Here is a 21,114-nt window from a genome sequence, read left to right on the forward strand (position 1 = left end):
TATTCATTGTTTTACCTTAGATGTTCAGGTAAGTAGCAAGCTAATTTTATGCTTAGAGAAATTCACAAAGGCATATGCAAGAATCATTTTGGAGGAAAATCTCTCACTCATAAATTGCTCCGTTAGGGATATCACTGGCCTGTTCGAAAATGAGGATGAAAAGAAGTTGTCTACGACATGTAAACATTGCAAACACTTCACTAATATCTCTTGACAATCATTTGAGCACTTAACCCTAATAACTAGCCCATCGCCTTTTGCTTAATATGTAGTAGATATCATTGGCCCATTTCGCATGGGGTAGGGTCAAGTTAAGTATGCCAATATACCTGTGGACTATTTCACAAAGTGGGTAGAGGCAAATTCCTTGGTGAAAATTACTAAAGGAAAGATGTCCAGCTTCATATATCTAGTTATTATTTGTAGGTCTGAACTTCCCCATACAACTGTGAATGATAATGGGCGCCAATTTGACAATGAGAATTACTGACATATGTGCTCGGAGCTTGGCATCAGTTGTGCCTTTTCCTCGTTTACTCATCCTTAAACTAATGTTCAAGTTGAGCCAATGAACAAGATCATCAAGATAAATTTAAAGACTAAGTTGGATGAGTTTAAAGATTTATGGGCCAGTGAGCTCCCTAAAGTATTGTGGGCCTATCACACTATAATTAAGAATTCTACGAGGGAAACTCCATTACCAATTGATTTTGGTACTAAAGTTGTCATCCTAGTAGAAACTGTGGTTCCAAGCTATCACGCTCAGATTTATAAGGAATGTGATAATGAAGAGTAATGGTTTTAAATGTGATAATGAAAAGTAATGGTTTTACTTAATCAAAGTGTTACTTTGATACATACTTTCATGAGGACTTCTAGTCATTATTTTGAGCTTGTCATGAAAAGCTACACATGTTATCCATATTTAGTGTCTCTCTCTTAGTTTTCTCTGGTGGTTTGAAGAATCTTTTTCATCTCCTTGGGCATTCCCAAGATAGTTGGGTATGAAGGCCATCGATCTAGAGGTTTTCATCCTCATTACTTTGCTAATTAATGAGGTAAAAAAAACACAAAAATAACCAATTTCTTTTCAACTACTTAACCTTTTTATTACCTTAGGAGCTTCCAAGGTGACTGCGTAGTTGGATTAATGAAGTACAATCTATCTTTAGCGTGGAAAATTTAATTTATTGAGCTAAGTTATTTACGAGCTGGTCGCACATTTAAGCCATTCATTATCATTCTTGTTCGTTGGGTAGTTGTTATCTAACCTAATTGGGCATTATGATTGCAAGTTCACTCATTGAAGTGCTCAAGACTATAAAAGCAAGTATGGGGACAGACAAACTGCTGAGTTAATATTCATGTGAACTGAATGTTTGTGATTCTCAAATGTTCATAATTGCTATGAGGAAATTCCAAGCAATAATATTAGTGAGGTAATCCATTTCCAACTTTTACTTTTTTACTTTTTTACTTTGATTTTTTATTAAAGTAAAAGAGTTGGGGTATAGTAGTAAGAAAATAGCATAGAACGCAACAATATTACTTAAGCAGATTTACAAAAGTTTGGTTGGAGTTTAGTTCAACAAATAGTTTCAAGTTTAGAGGAGTCTATCTTATATCCTAAAGCTATAACCATCCACCCATGGGATGGCAAAGCTAAGATATCAAGTCACTATATCAAAATACTAGTATGGCAGAAAAGCAATGGCCTTAACATCCAAAAGTATAAAGTATTTTAGCTAAGATAGAAAAAGTAAAGTAAAAGCAAGAAATGTCCATGGTAGTAACAACATCATTGAAAAGTTGAGCACTAGGATCGGCTGTGGCATTTCCATCATCAAGTTTAGCTTGGATATTTCCTTCATCAAATTTATCACTGAAGTTGGGAGCAACCAAAAAATTACAATCAAAATCTTGAACTTGTTCTTTGATCATTCCTTTTCATTTCTTGAAATCTTCAAGAAAGCAGTTCGTGAAGTTCTCAGCATACTTTGTGGAGGCTTTGAATTTCTCCATTTTCTCATCAGCTTTTTTGTTATTGAAATCCTCCAATTTCGAGTATTTCTCTTTAGGAGCTTGAAGCTTATTTTTCAACTCAGAAATCTTAATGCTCAACTTTATCTCGTTAGAATTGAAAAAAACCCTCAACCTCGCAAAGAGAGTCCAAGTATCTTCAACTTTCTTGTCAAATTGATGAGATTTGTCCTCAACTTTCTCTTCTTTAACCTTAGCCATCAAAACTTAAGCCTGCAAAATCTCGATCAAATCTCTCACCAAAAGTTATTTGATTACAAACAAAAAGATAAGGAATGTCAAAGTTGACCTTTGAAAAGTCACAAAAAGTTCTATCTGCAAAAAGTTTAGGTTCAATTTGAAAACATAGCAAGGGTAGCATTCAAAAGTTGGAAACATATTGTTTAGTTTCTTAAGCTACGGAATCTAAATAGGTCAAATCCAAACTTTTGAAAATCTATCATAGTATGGAAAAACTCAGCATTATTTATCTTTAACTTTACTTATTCAGCCTCAATAGAGATCCTTTATTTACAACATGATTCCAAAACCTCATTGGTCTTCTCATTTGATTTGAAGACACATTTCTCAAAATATCCTATGTCTTTCCCTACTTTAACCACTTAGTCGACGTAATCTCTTACTTGATTCTTCTTTAATAGCTCATAATTGTTCAAGCTATGAGTTAGTTGTTAAATACATGGAAGAAATCAATCAATAATTATCAAGGAGAGCATCGACGATTCCAATAATTATAGCTAATTTTATATTAGTCATCTGTTCAACAAAGTGTACAAATGCCAGAAATAGTATGAAAACTTCTTACTTAAAGACAACTTAAATATGCAGAAAAATGTTTGTTAGCTAGTCTTATGTGGCAAAAAATGCAGGGTTGGCATGCTTGGGATGTGAACCCGCATCACAATAGCACCATTTTAGTATTTCATTGGCTCAGTATTATCCGACTTGAAATGGGACCTTGAATGACATCACAAAATGTAGCTATTAAGACATGTGTCTTTTCTAGGTTAAACCTAGCCATTTCTCTTCTATCATGTAAAGCCCATAGGATAAGGAGACACCTCCTTTTATTATCTATAGGACAAAACTTCATCTTCCTTCTTTTAAATTTCTGAAAGTACTCTTTGAACTTTGCGAGAGCAGATTTAGATATGACTGTCAATTTATGCCATCTATTGATGACAAATTTTAGTAAGTTTGGCAAACTACGAGATCCAGTAAGGTTGAGCATGCCTAGATCTATTTTCCTTCATCCGAGCAATTGAAATCACAAAAAACTATTAGTCGACACTGGCGCAACCACTCTGAATTATAAAGTCCATAAAAGCTATTTATGATTAGTTAATTAAATATTTTTTTTATTATTAATTTTTTTGAAACAATAGACTTTTTGAGAAATATTTTATAAAAGTAATTAGATAATCACATTTTTAATGTAATTAAATATTTACCTTTTTCAAAAGTTGTTAAAATAACTATATATTCCAATTATAGGTTTTTTTTTTCTAAGTAAAACCTACAAATTAGTTAATTGCTAATTTTGAGTAAATTATAAATTTATTCTAATTTTGTTTTGATATTTTAAAGATGTGGATTTATTATTTTGACACATATAATTATAGAGTTAGAGAGGTGTATTCAATCAAAATTTTAATGGACTTTTATAAAATTGAATAGGATTGTAAATAGGCTTGAGTAGCTCATGATCAGCTCGAACTCGACTCGATTCTAGCTCTTTCAATTGGACTTGTAAAGCAAACAAGCCGAGATTGAATAAGAACCGAAGCTAGCTAACAAATCTTGAACAATAAATTTATTTTGTGTGTAGCTTGTAAGTGGATCGAATTTGTTATGTATATATATCTATATAAAAATTGCACTATGAAATTAAATATATTGAATATTATAATGCATTAACAATATTTTTTATATTTTAAATTTATAAAATTTTTAAAAATAAATTAATTTTATAGTAAACTTAATAGAATAAATGAAATGTATTAATAGCTAATGTTAAAATTGTTATTTTGTGAAAACAAATATTCAAATTTTTAAGTTTTCATGTTGTAACGAGCTGAGCCGAATTTGAGAAGGTTGTTTAAAAATTTTATGAGTTTGAGTTGAGGTTGAGCACACATAAAATTATAAAAGCTGAGCTTGAAAATGTTAATGCTCAAGCTTTTGAATAGTTATGTGACATTCAATTTAGACTTCTAAAGGTTTATAAAAATAATAGAATATTCAATTTAAATTTTAAAATACTTTAAGAACATATTCAATTACTCTATCTATTGTTAGATTTTTTTGCCGTATCAAAAAATAGACGGTCATTAAAAAATTCTTCTATGGATATGTTTAAACACTCTATCAAGTTTATACAGCAAAAAAAAAAAAAAAAAAAAAAAAAAAACTGTGAAAATGACCCTCTACTTCTAAAATGTTTGTTAAACATTCAAAAATTTACTTAAAAACAAAATTTTCCTTAAAAGATCAAATCTTTCAGAATTTTTTTTTAATTAATTATTAGCCATAAATAACTTTTATGCATATTATTATTAGAAAACAATTTTAAAGTTAATCGTACATTTATGCCATCTATATTTAGATGATATTAATTTTTATACTATATGGACAACAATCCACATTCATTAATGGAGATGTTTTAAAAAGTTAATAAAGGTCATGAGGTACAAAAATTTTGAAGAGTCATGAGAAATTAAATTTCAGTTAATACTTTTTTGTACAAAAATTCTTCTCTTATCCAACCACAAACTTATGAAAATTTTTTGAAGACTTCACAGCAGTCTATCATTTTTTGAACCTCTCCCTTAACTAGACAAGGATCCTTTCCATTTCAAAGGAAATGAAGGATCTCAATTTAACTTAGACAATTGTATCATATTAGCTTTTCTTGTATTATTTGGAATTAAAAATTAATTAATAAAATAAACCTTTCCAAAATTGAGTTCTAATTGATTACTTTTAAGGAAAAAGAAAAATCATAATATTATATAATATATTTCCATGATAATTACCATTTAGTAATACTTATAATTAAATAATAAAATAAATTAAGAGCAAAAAATATAACAACAAAAGTCTCAATTCCAAAATGGTCGGTATAATCTACTCACATATGAGATTTCAATATTTATTATATTTAGCTTTAATATTATTTTTTCTTGATAGAGTTTAATTTACATGATTGTGAAGTATGGATGAATTCTAAAAATTTTGATGCTACAAGTTTTCCTACATTTACCCAAATATTACATAGTGAATATGGACATGGGACAATGTAATGACTTGTTTTGGAAAAAGATATCTATAATTTGAAAATTTAGACTGTTGACCAGGTGACTAGGTGACCATGTTGATCAAATTTGGCCAAATTAGACTTTTAAGTGGAATTAAGTTTGACTTGTCTTTGGAGATGAGTTTTTGGTTTTAATTTTACATCATTGTGTAAATCTCTTGCGTAAAGCTCATTAATATGAGTTCTAAACGAGTGGAATGCTTAATTTTGAATTACGATTAAAAAGTTATAGTTCTGAAAAGTTTTCAAATATAAATATTTATTTGTGTCAGAACTAGTTCTAGGTTTAATTTTTTTAGGGGATCATAGGCCTATATATATTCATGGGGATGCATGCTATCATTAAACAAATAAAAAGATATTCATTTTTGTCCCAAAATCTTTCAAAATAGTGAGACCCATTGGGTCAACCCAATCTGCATTGCGACTTACCACCAGTAGATTGGTTTTACCTGAATCACCCATTTTCCAGCCAAAACCATCCATATGCATCGAACAAGGCTCTTGCCCATTGAATTTCTAGCATAGTCCAAGAATCCCATTGTCAACCACCACACGACATGCCGGGATTAACCATCCAATGCCGGCGAAGGCTGCCGGCAGGTTTTGTTGGAGTTTTGTCATTTCAGGCGGGCCTATATGCTCTCCCACTATTTTGAACCCTCTGAGCTTGAATTGGGCTTTTGTTTATTGAAATTCCTCCTAATTTGAGAGATCCATTAACAACAAATTTGGCCGAAATTTAAAGGTGGTTTTTTAGCCATCGGTAAGGTTTTTTGGTCAAAGTGAGTACATCATTGTCTTCATCCTCTCATGGGCTTTCCATCGATATAAAATTTGTAAATTTTGGAGATCATTTGATAATTTTTTCATTTTTAGGTCAATTAGTTTAATGCTAGATAAATTTATATTATAATTGGATATAACTAAAAAAATTGGATAAAATTGAAATTAAATGAGTATAATTAGGCGTTAATGGAATCCAATGAAAGGTTTGTATAAGTAAATTGACCTCCAGGTGAAAAATCTTAATTTTAGATATGGGATATTTAGGCTTCACAGTATAATTGGATTGTTTAATATCCAATTTTAAAAATTTTAAAGTTATTTTGAGATAATGATATATCCTAATGTCTTTGATTTAATTTTTGGAATATAAAAAATATTTTATTATTATTTTAGACACCGTGGCTGATATTAAAAGTGATTTAATGAGGGAGCTATTTTGAAATGTGATTTGTAAGTGAACTTTATTTTCTAAAATGATTTTAAAAATTATGTGTTTTATATGATTTATAAAGTATCTTATTATTATTTCTAGAATTATGTAAGTCATATGATTTATTTCATGCTATGAAAGAATTATTTGATTAATCATATTATGTTATGTTAAAATGAATAGTTTAGCATACATAAATTTTGGTATATGATTATACTAGTATATACATACATATATATATATATATATATATATATGTTTACGTTGATATTTGTGAGAATATTTTGATATTATGATTATGGGTATTATTAACAAATTTTATAAATATTTTAAGTTATGAGTTAGATATTGAGTTGTGGATTATTGTATACCATACTATAAGTCTATTTGGCAAAGTTTTTTTTGGTCCAAAAGCTCTATTTGATGACTAAAAGCTTTTTTGTCAAAAAATAAAAGTATTTAGCAAGAGTAAATAATTACTTATTAACTGAAAAAAACAGTTTTTTTAAGCTGTTCAAAAAAAAAAAAAAAAAAACTAAATTTTGAGCTTTTCTAGAAAAGCTCTGTTTTTTTAAAGCTTATGTAGAAAACCAGATGAGCATTTAATGTAACTTTTTTATTTATAGCTAAATACTTACTAACTTGTTAATAAAAATTCTTTTTCAAAATGATCTATTATACAATGATCTAAATGCCAAAACTCTACTTTTATCAGTAATACCAACCGACACTATATCATATGAATATGAACTTGTTGAATTATGATTACTTGTGCTTATTTGACCCTCTTCTTCTTGATTACGTGATTTTTGAGGTTGGATAGGAGGTCCCAATCTGCGATGCCTTTGGAACGCTGAGGGTCGCATTGAAAATTTCCTTTTCCTAGGTAGTCAACGACATACCAGGACATTTGTTGTGTTCCTGACTTTTTAATAAAAGCTGTTTTTCTAAATGATCTATTATATAATGATCTAAATGCCAAAACTCTACTTTTATTACCAACCGACAATATATCATATGGATATGATTTTGTTGAATTATGATTAGTGTGCTTATTTGACCATCTCCTCCTTGATCACGTGATTTTTGAGGTTGGATAGGAGATTCCAATCTACGACACCTTTGGAATGTTGAAGGTTGCATTGACAATTTCCTTTTACTAGGTAGTCAACAACATACTACGACATTTGTTGTGATCGTACGATATGTTATTGTAATGGATATGATATATAGGGATATTATTGGTACACTATCGATACAATATATGTTTATATACTTCTATATATTTTTTCTTACTGATATTTGTAATTATTATGAGGTGATGAATATTATCGGATTTTAATTTTCTTATTTGATAGTTTAAGAAATTGCTATTTATTAAGGATAATTATGAGTTTTATGAAAATTGTTTGTCAAAATAAAAAAATTCTTTGAAGTGTGAGAGTCAGGTTTTGTGATAAAGCATTTTAAAAAGTAATGCTTATTTTCATAATATTTTATTTGTTCACTTATTGAGCTTATTTTATAGTTTTGTATTTTAAAATTGTTTCCCTAGGTCTCAACTAATAGGTTACATATATTTCATTTAGGCATATTCATTGTTCCTATGTTATTCTGCAATGGATGTATTGCTCTTTTCATTGACTCTAATCATAGTAAATTATTTTTTCTTTCACTAATTTTGATGTATATATTATATTGAGCATTTTTGATATTTTATATTTATTCATTTGTACTTTTTATATTGTTCTGATGGACTAATCTAACAAGTATGACTCTTATATTATCTTTGGTTGATGAGTTTGCGATATTTCTATTAAAAATATTTATGATATCTTATCTATATTGTTGGATTATATCAAATTCATGAGAAAATCCCAATGAGGTTTCTTTTAGCAGGACCCTCTCAAATGTCCAAAAAGGGTTTTGGAAGCAATCCTATCAGACAAACTTGGGAAGTGATTGATTATGGTGTAATGAAAATACGATATCATCTTTTCTTTTTTAAACGTGTTCAGATATTATACTATATTTGTCGTATATTCAAGTATCTTGAATAAGAGATATTATTAAGTAATATGTTTTGTTTGAACAACCAATTTTTTTTTAAATTTTTTTGCTCTCTTAATTTATTTTATTATTTAATTATAAATATTATTAAAAGGTAATTATCATAGAAATATATTATATAATATTTTTATTTTTTTCCTTAAAAATAATTAACTAGAATTCAATTTTGAATACATATATTTTATTAATTCTAAATCATATAAAGAAATTAGCATCAATCAATGGTGAATGTGATTGTTTCCAAATTAGTAGTGATGATATGGAATAACAATAGCCTTTGGATCTAAAAATGGCACAATTTTGTTAAGCAAAATTTAGATTCTCCATTTCTCTTGAAATGGAAAGGATCTTTGTTCCCCTCAACCCCCTTCTTTACCGTAAATGTAATAAAAGTAAACTTAATGCAAAAATAAAACGTCACATGATATACATAGGTATGCTATAATAAAATATATCGAAAAAATGTTTTTTTGGTCTAATGCCCATATAAAATTTTTTAAGAATACATATTTTTCCAAGTTTTTCGATAGCAACCTTATTTTATAATTTTGATTTTAATGGATTTAGATTTATTACATTCATAAAAAAATATATTAACAAAATATAGTGAAAAAAGATGCTTCTTTCTTTATTATTTATAAATATTACATAACCTTTTCAGTTCAACATTCTTTTTACCAATGGTATCTTAAAAACACCTTTTAGTTAAAAAAAATTCAAACAATTAATATTTTTTAATGTATACATATGTTAAAGTGCAATATACTAGCTATATTGCTCGAGAACGTCTCAATGGCTATTTTTCATTTTTCCTTTTTATTTTAATGGCTATATTATCTTTATCAGTTAATAGAAGTCAATCAATTATTTTTTAAATGAAAAATTATAAAAGTTCATGAAAGTTTTTTATAATTGTAAAATGTCAAAAATGTCTATCAATATAAAACTTTATAAAAATCTATGATAATCATGCCTGTAAATTCTATATGAGTTCATAAAAATCTATAAAAGTCAATCATTTTTAAAAGTCATTAAAAATATTTTAAAATTCAAATTGAATACACCCCATCAGGCTCATACCAATACCACCTGATGGTTTTAAAATTAGGTATTCTTTTATTAAATCTTAGATCACATTTTGGATTAGGATTTAAAATTAAAAAAGTGATCAAATATGGATTTAATTATAATACTAGATCCTATTAAGGGAAAGTAAACCTTGTTGATATCTGATAATTAATTAATGAAATTTTAAATTTTAGCCTGTGATGCGATCTAATGTTGAAAATTTTTTTGATATTAAGTACTTGATTTGAGTTTGATCGTATATTTATATATATAAATATATAATCAGTTTCTCATAAGAACAACGTAATGGATATTTTATCATAACCTTACTTATTAAGCCTTGAATCACTTGAAGGAGTTGAGATTTAAATATATATATGAGTTTTTATATAAATTTAGTGAAATATTAAAATTCTAAGAGGTCAAAGTCAACTCTGTTAGAAATCATATTAATCCCAAATGTATATTTAAATCGTAATTTTTCAATAAATTCAAATGTTGATAAAGAAGATTTGGAAAATCTATCAAGACATTCTGATGAGAGATTAATTACATATATATATATATATATAGCGAGAGAGAGAGAGAGAGAGAGAGAGAGAGAGAGAGAGAGAGAGAGAGAGAGAGAGAGAGAGAGAGAGAGAGAGAGAGAGAGAGAGAGAGAGAGAGAGAGAGAGAGAGAGAGAGAGAGAGAGAGAGAGAGAGAGAGAGAGAGAGAGAGAGAGAGAGAGAGAGAGAGAGAGAGAGAGAGAGAGAGAGAGAGAGAGAGAGAGAGAACATTGATATGGTGAGGACTCCATAAGGGACTTATGGAGAGGAACATATCATATAAGATGCCACATAGGAATTTTTTTTAATTATCTTTAAAAAAGTTGAATCAATAATAAATAATAATTAGAAGGGGATCTTATATATATATATATATATATATATTATGGATTGCTATTTCTTTAATTTCAATTGTATTTTTTAAAAAAAATACAAAAATTTAAAATAATGTGCCATTATTTGGATGATGTAGATTGAAACATAGGATTCACGTTGGAATCCCTTTTCATAAATCCATGAAACCAATTATAATCTTGTATGTATTATCTAGAAGCGGTAGAATGCATTTATCCTCCTGCAACAATTCTAATCCCAACCTTAAATAAAAGATTTTATTTAAATGTTTGAACCTAAAAATTAAGATATATATGCATATAGTGTGGACATACATAAGACAATATCCTATCTGTTTTTGATAACATGTTATTTGATATAAATCCGCATAATAGAAATTTTTTTTTTTTATCTCTCTCTTTATGTATATATTAAATTAAGATATATTTATTAATATATACAGTTTTTCTATAGTGTGAATTTTAATATTATTTTAACGTGTAAATATATATCAGGTAACATATTGTATGAGAAATGAAGTATATTGTTTGATGTATGTCCGAACAATAAAATTGTTGTATATATATGTATATAATTTGCTTATGGTCTAACAAAATTAATTTGTGAACGCAAAAACTCTAATATCATATTTAATATTAAAATTGATATGCTAAATTATAAATTTCAAATAAGATCAAAATTGAGAGAATAAAAAATCATATAGATTACCAATTATCAAAATATTTACAAATTTATTTACTAAATGAAATTGTGGAAGATATGGTCATACCTAATTGGTTTATTCACTTATTCATATTTAGATTATATATATCAATTTATAATATTTTAACATATATTATTTAAGAGATATATTCAATTTGGATTTCAATAGAATTTTGTAGAATTTTTAAATGATTGACTTTTCCAGAGTTTTATAATTTATGAACTTTTATAAAGTTTATAAGATTATGAAAGACTTTAATAGATTTTATGTTCATAAATTTTACTGAACTTTTACAAAATTTACAAAATAAAGAAAAAATTTTATGGACTTTTATAAACTTTCATTTTTAAGGTATTTGATAGAGTTTTTTTTTTTTTTTCTCATATCAATAAATATTTTTTTAAAAAAAATATATATCACATAAAAAAGGAAAATTTATTTAAAAAAGTACCAATACTGGAAATTTATAATAATTTTATAAAATTTCTATGATATATTTGAATTACCTTTATTTAAAGATATATATGTATTTTTATTGCTATAAAATTTAATAGGTACTGTGCGTGAATTAGTGCCATAATTATAGCAAACCGAGACCAAAAACCAAAAAAAAAAAAAAAAAAAAGGTATATAGAAAAATTTTCCTTTATGTAATTTTCTTTCACATGAGATGCAAAAGACACAAGAAAAGAAAAAAAATAAAAGGTTGAATAAAATCATCGAAGCTCTATATGAGGATAATAGGGAGTAAGAGGGTTTGAAAAAATAATATATAATTAATTTCAATTGAAGCCATTTAAAGAAATTTTCAAAGGTTTAAAAAAGTTTTCTAGGTGAAGCGTATTTCATTTTTTAACTTAAAAGTTTATAAAAAGTTTGTATTTAGAAAAGTCTATACAAATTATTATCATTCTGAATACATCTGAGTTTTATAGACTTTTAAAATTTTTTATTGAATACTTTATTACTTTTACAAATTTTTTAAAAGTTTACATTGAAAACCTTAATAGAGTCTTTAAAAATTTATATTAATTATAGGTAAAATTTTCAAATCATAAAAATTTTTAAATATATTTTCAAATTTTAATTGAATAAATATAATTTTGTAGAATATTTTGATATTTATATACATTGTTGTTATTAAAAAAGAAGAAATAATTTCTTTCTATAAAATTGTGATAAGTGAAACATAAACTTTCTAAGGAAATTCGAAAGAGTAATGCTAAGGTATCAATTGGTCTACCATTATATTTTAATGGCAAAGGGATGCGTTTCTATTTTATTGGTTATGAAATTTAATATTTCTTAAATATAAATTAGTGATTCCCTTTATAATAAATATAACTACAAATAATATAATAACACTTAAATCACTTGGTAAATTAATTGGTACTTCTAATATATTCAATTTTAAAAGCAAATTATAGAATCACAAATTAAGACAAAAATTTAAGAAGAATAATATCAAGGATACCAAAACCGAAAATGGATATGTTTAGCAAACATGCACTATCATTATTTTATTAGTCGGTAATGCTATATGTAATGAAATATCTATTAAATTTATTTATCAAATAAAATATATTAAAATATTATTAATTGTTATATTTATATTAAAATTTTAAATTGATAAATAAATATAAATATGAATAATAATAAAAAAATTAAATATTATTATATTATCTATAATAAAATATTAACTAGTTAAATAAATTTGATTAGTGTTTTAATAATTCTAATATTATAATTTATTAACTTATATTTCAATTATATTTATAATTCAAAGGATTAATGATCACAATTAAATTAAATTACATCATTAATAAACATGTTGGTGAATATCTTAAGTAGCAGCAGCAAGTGCAATTTACCACAGCCAATTTCTTTATTTTATTTTATTATTATTATTAGTTTTTTCTGTAACCACCCATGTGTGGAGAGAGGAAGTGATCGGTGAACCGGAACGGTAAAGGCGTGGCATGGAGTGAAATTGGGGATGCTTTGTGCTATTTTAGAGATTGCTAATAGAAATAAAATTTTGTCCTATTCGCATTCCCATCTTAACGGAATAAAGGCCGCTATTCTGGGTGCGTCTCCGTTCTCCGAAGCAAAGAGAAGAGCAAAAACAAGAGATGGGCCTTCTTGGGTTAGACTTCACTTTCGCTGCTTTTTCTTGTTCTCGTCCATCGATTCCAACTAGTAACCGAATCTCATTCCTATCAAGCTTCAACTTACGATTTCCAGGCAAGTCAAATCTGCCTCTTTTTCTTTGTTTCACTCATTAAAGTTATTTATTTGATTGTAGAATGAACGAATTGTAAGAAAGAAACTAACCCAACTTACAGCAGTTGAAGAATCGGGATGGGTTTCTATTTCACTATGCTTCAGAGTTAATATTTGTCTAATTCGTATAAAAAAGATTCCTAATCAGAGCCACCTTCTGTCTTTTTTTTTTTTTTTTTTTGGTTAGTTCGTGAGGTCTGCTTTAGGGAGAAAAGTGGAATTGTAAATTCAAGGATTTCTTGTTTCTCTGCAACTGTTGGGGAAGTAAGTGAATTAAAGCTATGATTATTTAAGTTAGAAATTTTACCTGTTAGAACTAAAAAAATAATGGGTTATACTCGTTTTTCCTATTAGTTCATTGATTATTATTATTATTTTTTTTTTTGCCTTTTTCTGTAAATAAATAGAAGCCGAAAATCGTGAAAGAAAAAACCGTTTCGGTTATTCTTCTGGCTGGAGGGAAGGGTAAGCGGATGGGTGTAAGTGTTCTCGTCTTCCTTATTATTGAATTGATGGGTTTCTATTTTTATTTTGCTTTTTACTTGAAAACGGGAAAATTAATTGAACGTCCCCATCACCCTTTTATATGGGAGAAGCAGTATTGTTTATAACCAGTCGCCTTAAGGGAGACATGCATATTACCACTCTGCATTATCGAGTACCAAATTATCCGCCTAGTCTCGTTTTGAAAATAATTTATTTAGTTTTATCATCGTTTATTAGTTGGTTTCTGTTGAACACCAGTTACTCTTTTATTTTCACTGACTTTTCATCCTTGGATTAATCTGTCATGTGTTTTGCTAAGTCATTGGTGAATGAGTCTTTCCTCTCTGGTGCTGCTCATGTCCCTTTTTAAAGGGTTTGGCTTTCAGGTGAAGCCATACTAATTCCTTTTTGGTTCAGCAATTGGTCTTTCGATGCATGTATCCTGCCACTGTTTGCGGTTAGCTCTAACTCATGAAGGAGACATTCACTTTTAATTTCGATCTATTATTGCTTATCACTAATATTCTAAAATCATGATTTATAATAGCTGTGACAACTCTAAGCGGATTTCACTTGTAAAAGGATTTTATTTGTAATGATTCTAAATTTTGATTCCCTCACTACCCCTTGTATAACAATTTCCAGTCAAATACGTTCAGTATTTTGAAAGTATTTCTTTAAGAATAATATAAATGCATTTCAGTCAATCCATCAAATGGGAAAAATTACATTTACTTAAAGAAGTCATATTTCCTTGACTGTGGTGAACATATTTAATGCTTTTTGTTTTGTTTTTAAATGTTTTTGCCCAGCTAGTTGGATTTTTTCCTTTTTCTGTTTCCTCTCATACTATACCTGAAAAGGATGAACTTCCTCTGATAAGTCGGATGATATATTTCCTCTGATAAGTCAGATGATATATTACCTTACTTGATGACCCTTTGGATTCTACTGCATGTCTTTGTTGTCTCAGAACCATCAGGCTAAATAACTAATGCGTTTTGTACCACCTATAGTCTTACTCATATTGATTACCTTCCAATTTATCATTACTCACTTTGTTTTGCACTGTTATCTATGAGGCTGATTTTGGTCTGATGGTGGTTTTACCAGGTCCTTTAGCAAGCCATAACATGATGTAAGATTGTTGGTTTATTCATGAAAATAGGAGATAGCTTTCTCCCTTCCATAAACCACTCAAGTGTAGTGAACTGTAATTTGATTCCACGTTCTTGGTATCACAGCTGGAATTTTACCCTTAGGCTACCTTGAACCTTTAGTAGTTTTTATCCTTGTTTAGATGTGAATGACCTATTTCCTCTTGTGTATAGTTTGGTGATTTCTTATTCTCCAGATGATGGTTTCCTTATGTTTGTGCGAATAGGCCAGCATGCCAAAGCAGTACCTTCCGCTCTTAGGCCAACCAATTGCATTGTATAGGTAAATCACAACAACTCGTTTCCACATCCAATAACTTCATCTTCTTGGACCCAGTTCAAATTTTCGTGGGGGGCCTGTGAAAACTAAGTAACCTAATTGTCATTATCTAGGCATTTTGTACCTGTTGCATGCTTTTAAATTTATCCATAGAGATGATAAGCACTGTTTAATTTAAGCATCAATATAATCAGTTGAAGACAATGTTACTGTCAGGTCATATATGGTTACATGTTTTGGCGCTTTAAACCAATGAGTGGTAATTAATTGACATGATTAGCATTAAATGCAGATGCTCTAGTTGAAAATATGGAATTTAGACCAACATACCTAATGATCTCAATTTGTAGAAATAACTAGCCTGACCAAAAACTGATAAAAAAATTTCCTACTTTTAGTTCATATTAGATTGTTAATCAAGGTGCATTGGTCTTGGGGGTGAATTTTACTTATTGGTTTGACACATTAGGGGATGCCATTGTGATGTTTTCGTGGAAGTATTGGTATTCCTTTCTATTGACATTTTGGTTATGCAAATTATATTCCTGGGGACAATTATATGTTGTTTCTTTGCAGCTTTTACACTTTCTCCCGCATGATTGAAGTAAAGGAAATTGTTATAGTTTGCGATCCCTCCTATAAGGATATCTTTGAAGGTCTCTCTCTCTCTCTCTATATATATATATATATATATACACATATATATGTATATATATATATATATATATATTCTTTTCATGGCATATAGCTGTATTTAGTCAATCTTTTAATTTCTTTTCTTTTTCTTTTATTGTATAGTGCTGTAGGAAAACATTCAAACTCACCTGCTTCTGGCTATGTTTACAGACACAAAAGAGAAAATCAATGTGGAACTTAAGTTTGCCCTACCTGGGAAGGAAAGACAAGATTCTGTTTACAGTGGACTCCAGGTGCATGCAAAACTGTCTTTATTATAGAGTAATTTCTTTCTTTAAAACGTATGTTTTAGTAGTTTTAGTCGTCAACCAAGTCTGGTTTTCTGTTTTCTCGTGTACGTTTCCCAACTTTGCTATATGACAGCAACCATGGGGTCTCAACTTGCATGAGATCAATAACAATTTCGATCTCAAATAGTGTAAATTGGTTATTCCACCTTTTGCTGACTAGGTTTTGAGACACGCTCAAGACAAATCATTGTGTCACCTCAAACATACTTGTTGAAGCTTCTAACATAAAAATTCTTAAAAGTTTTTCTCCAATTTACAGGTTTATGAAGGAAATTCATGGTTTCATATTAATATGATTGTGTAGAAACTTGGTGAATCGATTTTATTTTATTTTATTTTTTAAAATCTATTCTTTCCCTTTTCTTTTCTGTCTCCCCTTTCTTATTTTCTTTTTCCTCCGTGGGTTCACCTGGGTAGCTAAGTGTTGATCTCTCTACATTTTTTACAAGCCAGTTAGATGATCTTTTGTTTTCTTTTTGTGGTCTTATACTTCTATATTCTCTTTTCTATTTTTCCTAATTGTTCAACAAACATGGAAAAATTTTTGAAAGTTAGTATGGAAATTAGTAATCATATTTGATCAAGAAATGGCTTCCTCTATATGTTTTTTTCTGTGTTCTCCTGGATTATAAAATAATAATAATAAAATAAATAAATAAATAAATAAACTAAGTTAGCAGCTGTCTCTGTGGTGTTGCTGAATGGAAATATATCTGTCATTTCACGTTGAATAATAACATAAACTTGTATGCTGTCAAATGCTTATATTTATTTCTTTTACAGGCTGTTGATTTGGCCTCCGAGCTTGTTTGCATCCATGATTCTGCAAGACCTCTGGTATCTTCAGAGGATGTAGAAAAGGTTTGTGATAGGCAACAAATCCTTCACATATTTGGTGCGTTGGGTTTTTCTCTTGAAGCAGAACAAAGAAGTTAATATCTGTATTATATTTTAAGATATATAGCTCAATGCTACTCAATGCATGTTTGGTAGTGCTTTTTCTTTAGAGCTAAAATCACTTATTTGAGAAAATAAGCATTTGATAATGTGTTTGGAAATAACAATAATACTAATAATAATAATAAATAAATAAATCATTATGATGATGAATTTCCATATATTGGGCAGAGCACAGGATGTCTTATGGTTTTCGTGGCTTTCTTGGCCAAATAAGGAGCTTGGCTTTGACCATAGCTATATCATATGCATGCGTAGCAAAACATTTATCATAGGTGATGAAATAATTTAATGAATACAAAATTACATCACAATTTAAAATAAGCAAAGTTGTGAGCAATGGTGCTTTAAGTTTGGGTTTGTTTGTACTTGTAAACACATAAGCATGCTGGATATTTCTGACAGGTTAACGGAGAACTTAAGGCTCATTTAAGTGGAAGCAACATTACAATTTAGATTGTGTAATTGATGAACTTTTGATTTTGAATGCACTCTATAAACTATTTTATCTGACAGTTTATTGTAAACATATATATGCCTTTAAATGTTTCACACTTATCCAACTTTTTTTTTTTCTTCCCCAATGTTAAAATTTGAGCCTCCCATGACTTTGACTATGATTGTAGTTTCAATTAGATTTACAAGGTTGCTTTTAGGTTCTTAAAGATGGTTGGCTGAATGGAGCGGCTGTACTTGGTGTTCCAGTTAAAGCTACTATAAAAGAGGTACACTTTAATGTCAGCTAGTTATTTGCTGATTGATGGTCTCAATTTATGCTTTGTTTCCTTTCCTTATTTGGCAAAGTTATATCAGGAATTGAATTGCATAGAATAAAGGTATATAAGTAGTCCCTGCTGCGAGAGCTAAGTGGCAAAGCCACTGTTTTTTGGGGCAATGATCCTGAGTTCAATTCTCCACAACCCTACTCCCCCCCCAACAAAAAAAAAACATCAAAAAATGGTCTACAAGTATGTATAAACTTTTGTGTTAGAGTCTATTGAAGACAAAAAATTGTACTTCTGTGGTTTTAAAAGTAGATTTATATTTGTACATATAATGATTTACCATTGGATTTATACTTATTATTGCTAAAATGATTTACCGGTTTACTTGTTAAATTTGAGTTGGGAGCTGTTCAATTATTCAATGACTCTGATTTGAAGCTGGTTATTAAGAAAAATTTGATTAAATATTCATGGGATCAAAGCATTTCTCTTTCTCTCTTTATATCTATGCAAAAGTGGTGTGGCGGGTTGTTTCAAACAATTTGCATAAGAGAATAATCCTACATTTCTGTCTGGGAAAATGACCTACCACATGAGGTGGAACGTTTTCCCAAACAATCCCGCACAAAAAGTTATGAATAATAGATAAGCTATATATATATATATATATATTATACCTATCTATATAAATATGTGAATTTGTGTGTGCAAACATAATAATTTTATTGGTAGATCATGTTAGGTTCTTCACTCATACTTTCTTTTCTCAAACTCTTCTTTTTCACAGATCATGTACCATTTGGTACTCGTAACTGCTAATATCTTTTCTTGCCTAGAATATGTTTTCTTTTGTAGGCTTACCAGACATAATTTCCAAATGGCAAATGCACTCATGGAATTTCATGTAAATGTGTGCTATAAACTTAAGATATGTAAGATTTTACTTTGTCCTTTTCTGTATTCCCCAATTACGCAACTTTTACAACCTATGGGAAAGTATCTAACCTATATTGGATTTAATAAAATGTGTAGTTTAACATAATGAATAATAATTGTGTACTGTGTTAGATCTTCCTGTTGCCTGTCCTACTTTTGGTTAAGCTTGTATTTATTCTGTATTTCTGTTAATCTGGCTGCCAAGTTTTGAAATATTTTTCCTTTCAGTTCAACATCAACTGTAAGTTTCTCATTTCAATTTCATTTACCTTGTGAATGTGAAATGTTTTTTTTCCTAATTTATGCACAGGGAAACAGTGAGTCTTTTGTTGTCAAAACCTTGGACAGGAAAACACTATGGGAAATGCAGACCCCCCAGGTTTTAACTGTTTAAAGCATTTCTATATTCCTTTTGAAAGCTTTAGTTTTAGAATATATTCTAGCTAAAATATTGGCTAATTTCTTAATCAGCTAACATATCTAACCTCTTCTTTAGGTTATCAAACCTCAGTTGCTCAGAAAAGGTTTTGAGTTGGTAAATAGGTAATGCCTACTCTTTACATTATTAGTATCACTTTGTTTAATAAGAAAGTAAATGATAAGATAAAAATGGATGCATCTTCCAATTGTATATATAAATCATGCTATTTACTATATGTGAAGTTAATATTTGGTAAATGTTGGTCAATTGAATCATCTTTATGTTATGAATTCTCTATGAAAAAGTTTCTTTATTATGCAGTGTTCTTACTTGAAATTTTGATGGTTCTTCTAGTATTCTGCCATTTGTTAGTTGCCATAAAATTGCTTTAAATTAACTGTATTTCAAACTTCTTTTGCTGCAACTTGTAAGATATTCTGAAAAAACACTGAAGCAAGCATCTTCATTGTTATGCATAATTTGTTCCAAAGTTTAGGAGTTGTTATGCACCCAAATTGGCCTGGAACCGGTGAGATAGTACGATGGTAGAAATGACAAATTCTTAACGCTGAGGTGGGAGCCGATGCTATGAGAGCTACATGTGAATATGCATTGTCATGACTTCCATTTGTGGACTTTCTGTTGCATCAACATTTCTATTTAGGAATAATAATTCTCTTGTTAAAATTCTTATCAAGTCAAAACAGGGCTCATACAACAAGTTGACTCCCTAGCCAAATCATATTGATGGTATTAAAATGGGCAAAACCAACTGTATATAAGCTAGTACGCCCTCGGGGAATATGAAATTTCATTTTGATAACAATATTTGGCTATGTTAAACCCTATGTGGTATTGAATTTCTCAATCCAACTGTCCTTCCCTGCAGTGAAGGTCTTGAAGTGACTGATGACGTGTCTATCGTGGAGTACCTTAAACATCCTGTGTATATAACTGAAGGATCTTACACCAACATCAAGGTAGTAAAAAATTCCCAAGTCTATGACTTTTATCTTGATAATTGAAAGTAATTATTTATTTATTTATTTTTATAAATGAAACCTATGCAAGCACTTTAGCCTTCTTAATCTAGTAAGAAATTCAAGTTAAAAAAAAAAAAAAAAAAAAAGAAGGCAACAGCATCTTACTTTGAATTGCAAAATAACGGGAAGAAGTTTTTTGCAGGTCACAACCCCAGATGATATATTACTCGCAGAGAGAATATTGAGTCTGAACTCTGTGAAGTCTTCTGCATAAAATTTCATTTGTTGCTTTTATATCTTCATTTTTCTAATTCCTTGGTTCATCATTCTGCCAATACATACAATTAGGCGTAACTTCTATATTTATATATATATATATATATATATATTTGGGATTATTTTGTTGTAGACTACTTTCAATTTGAAGAGCCTTGACATAATTTATATCGATAACTACATTTTAACCTCCTTAGCTATAATATCTTTCGCATTTTGCCCCATAAACTATAAAACTTATCACATTGCCCTCGAGTATTATTTTTCTATCAATTTAGTCCACTTTTGCAATTTTCCCTGATAAA

The 21,114-nt window shown here is 28.9% G+C and overlaps 1 protein-coding gene across 2 annotated transcripts; it reads left to right on the forward strand.

Moving 5' to 3' along the window:
* Positions 1-13,238: 13,238 nt before the first annotated feature.
* LOC107426943 (2-C-methyl-D-erythritol 4-phosphate cytidylyltransferase, chloroplastic) lies at positions 13,239-20,941 on the forward strand. Of its 2 annotated transcripts, none has more exons than XR_007242462.2 (12): positions 13,239-13,563; positions 13,790-13,866; positions 14,010-14,081; positions 15,473-15,528; positions 16,102-16,181; positions 16,372-16,454; positions 17,295-17,372; positions 18,125-18,193; positions 19,440-19,508; positions 19,626-19,672; positions 20,445-20,530; positions 20,736-20,835. XR_007242462.2 is itself a non-coding variant. In XM_048479038.2 (12 exons), exons 1-12 carry the CDS (start codon positions 13,452-13,454, stop codon positions 20,805-20,807), a joined length of 906 nt encoding a protein of 301 aa, XP_048334995.2. In that variant the 5' UTR covers positions 13,243-13,451; the 3' UTR covers positions 20,808-20,941. The 2 variants fall into 2 exon arrangements, 1 of the variants encoding a protein (XP_048334995.2); XM_048479038.2 differs by having other exon boundaries at positions 13,243-13,563; positions 20,440-20,530; positions 20,736-20,941.
* The last annotated feature ends 173 nt before the right edge of the window (positions 20,942-21,114 follow it).

The sequence above is a fragment of the Ziziphus jujuba genome, chromosome 7 (genome assembly GCF_031755915.1).
Source record: "Ziziphus jujuba cultivar Dongzao chromosome 7, ASM3175591v1".
Classification (NCBI taxonomy): Eukaryota; Viridiplantae; Streptophyta; class Magnoliopsida; order Rosales; family Rhamnaceae; genus Ziziphus; species Ziziphus jujuba.

Excerpts from the sequence above, each read along its gene's own strand:
- LOC107426943 (XM_048479038.2), top strand. The coding sequence starts at position 13,452 with ATGGGCCTTCTTGGGTTAGACTTCACTTTCGCTGCTTTTTCTTGTTCT. Across the intron at positions 13,564-13,789 it reads CTTCAACTTACGATTTCCAG|TTCGTGAGGTCTGCTTTAGG; the intron begins GCAAGTCAAATC and ends TTTTTTGGTTAG. Across the intron at positions 19,673-20,439 it reads GGTTTTGAGTTGGTAAATAG|TGAAGGTCTTGAAGTGACTG; the intron begins GTAATGCCTACT and ends CCTTCCCTGCAG.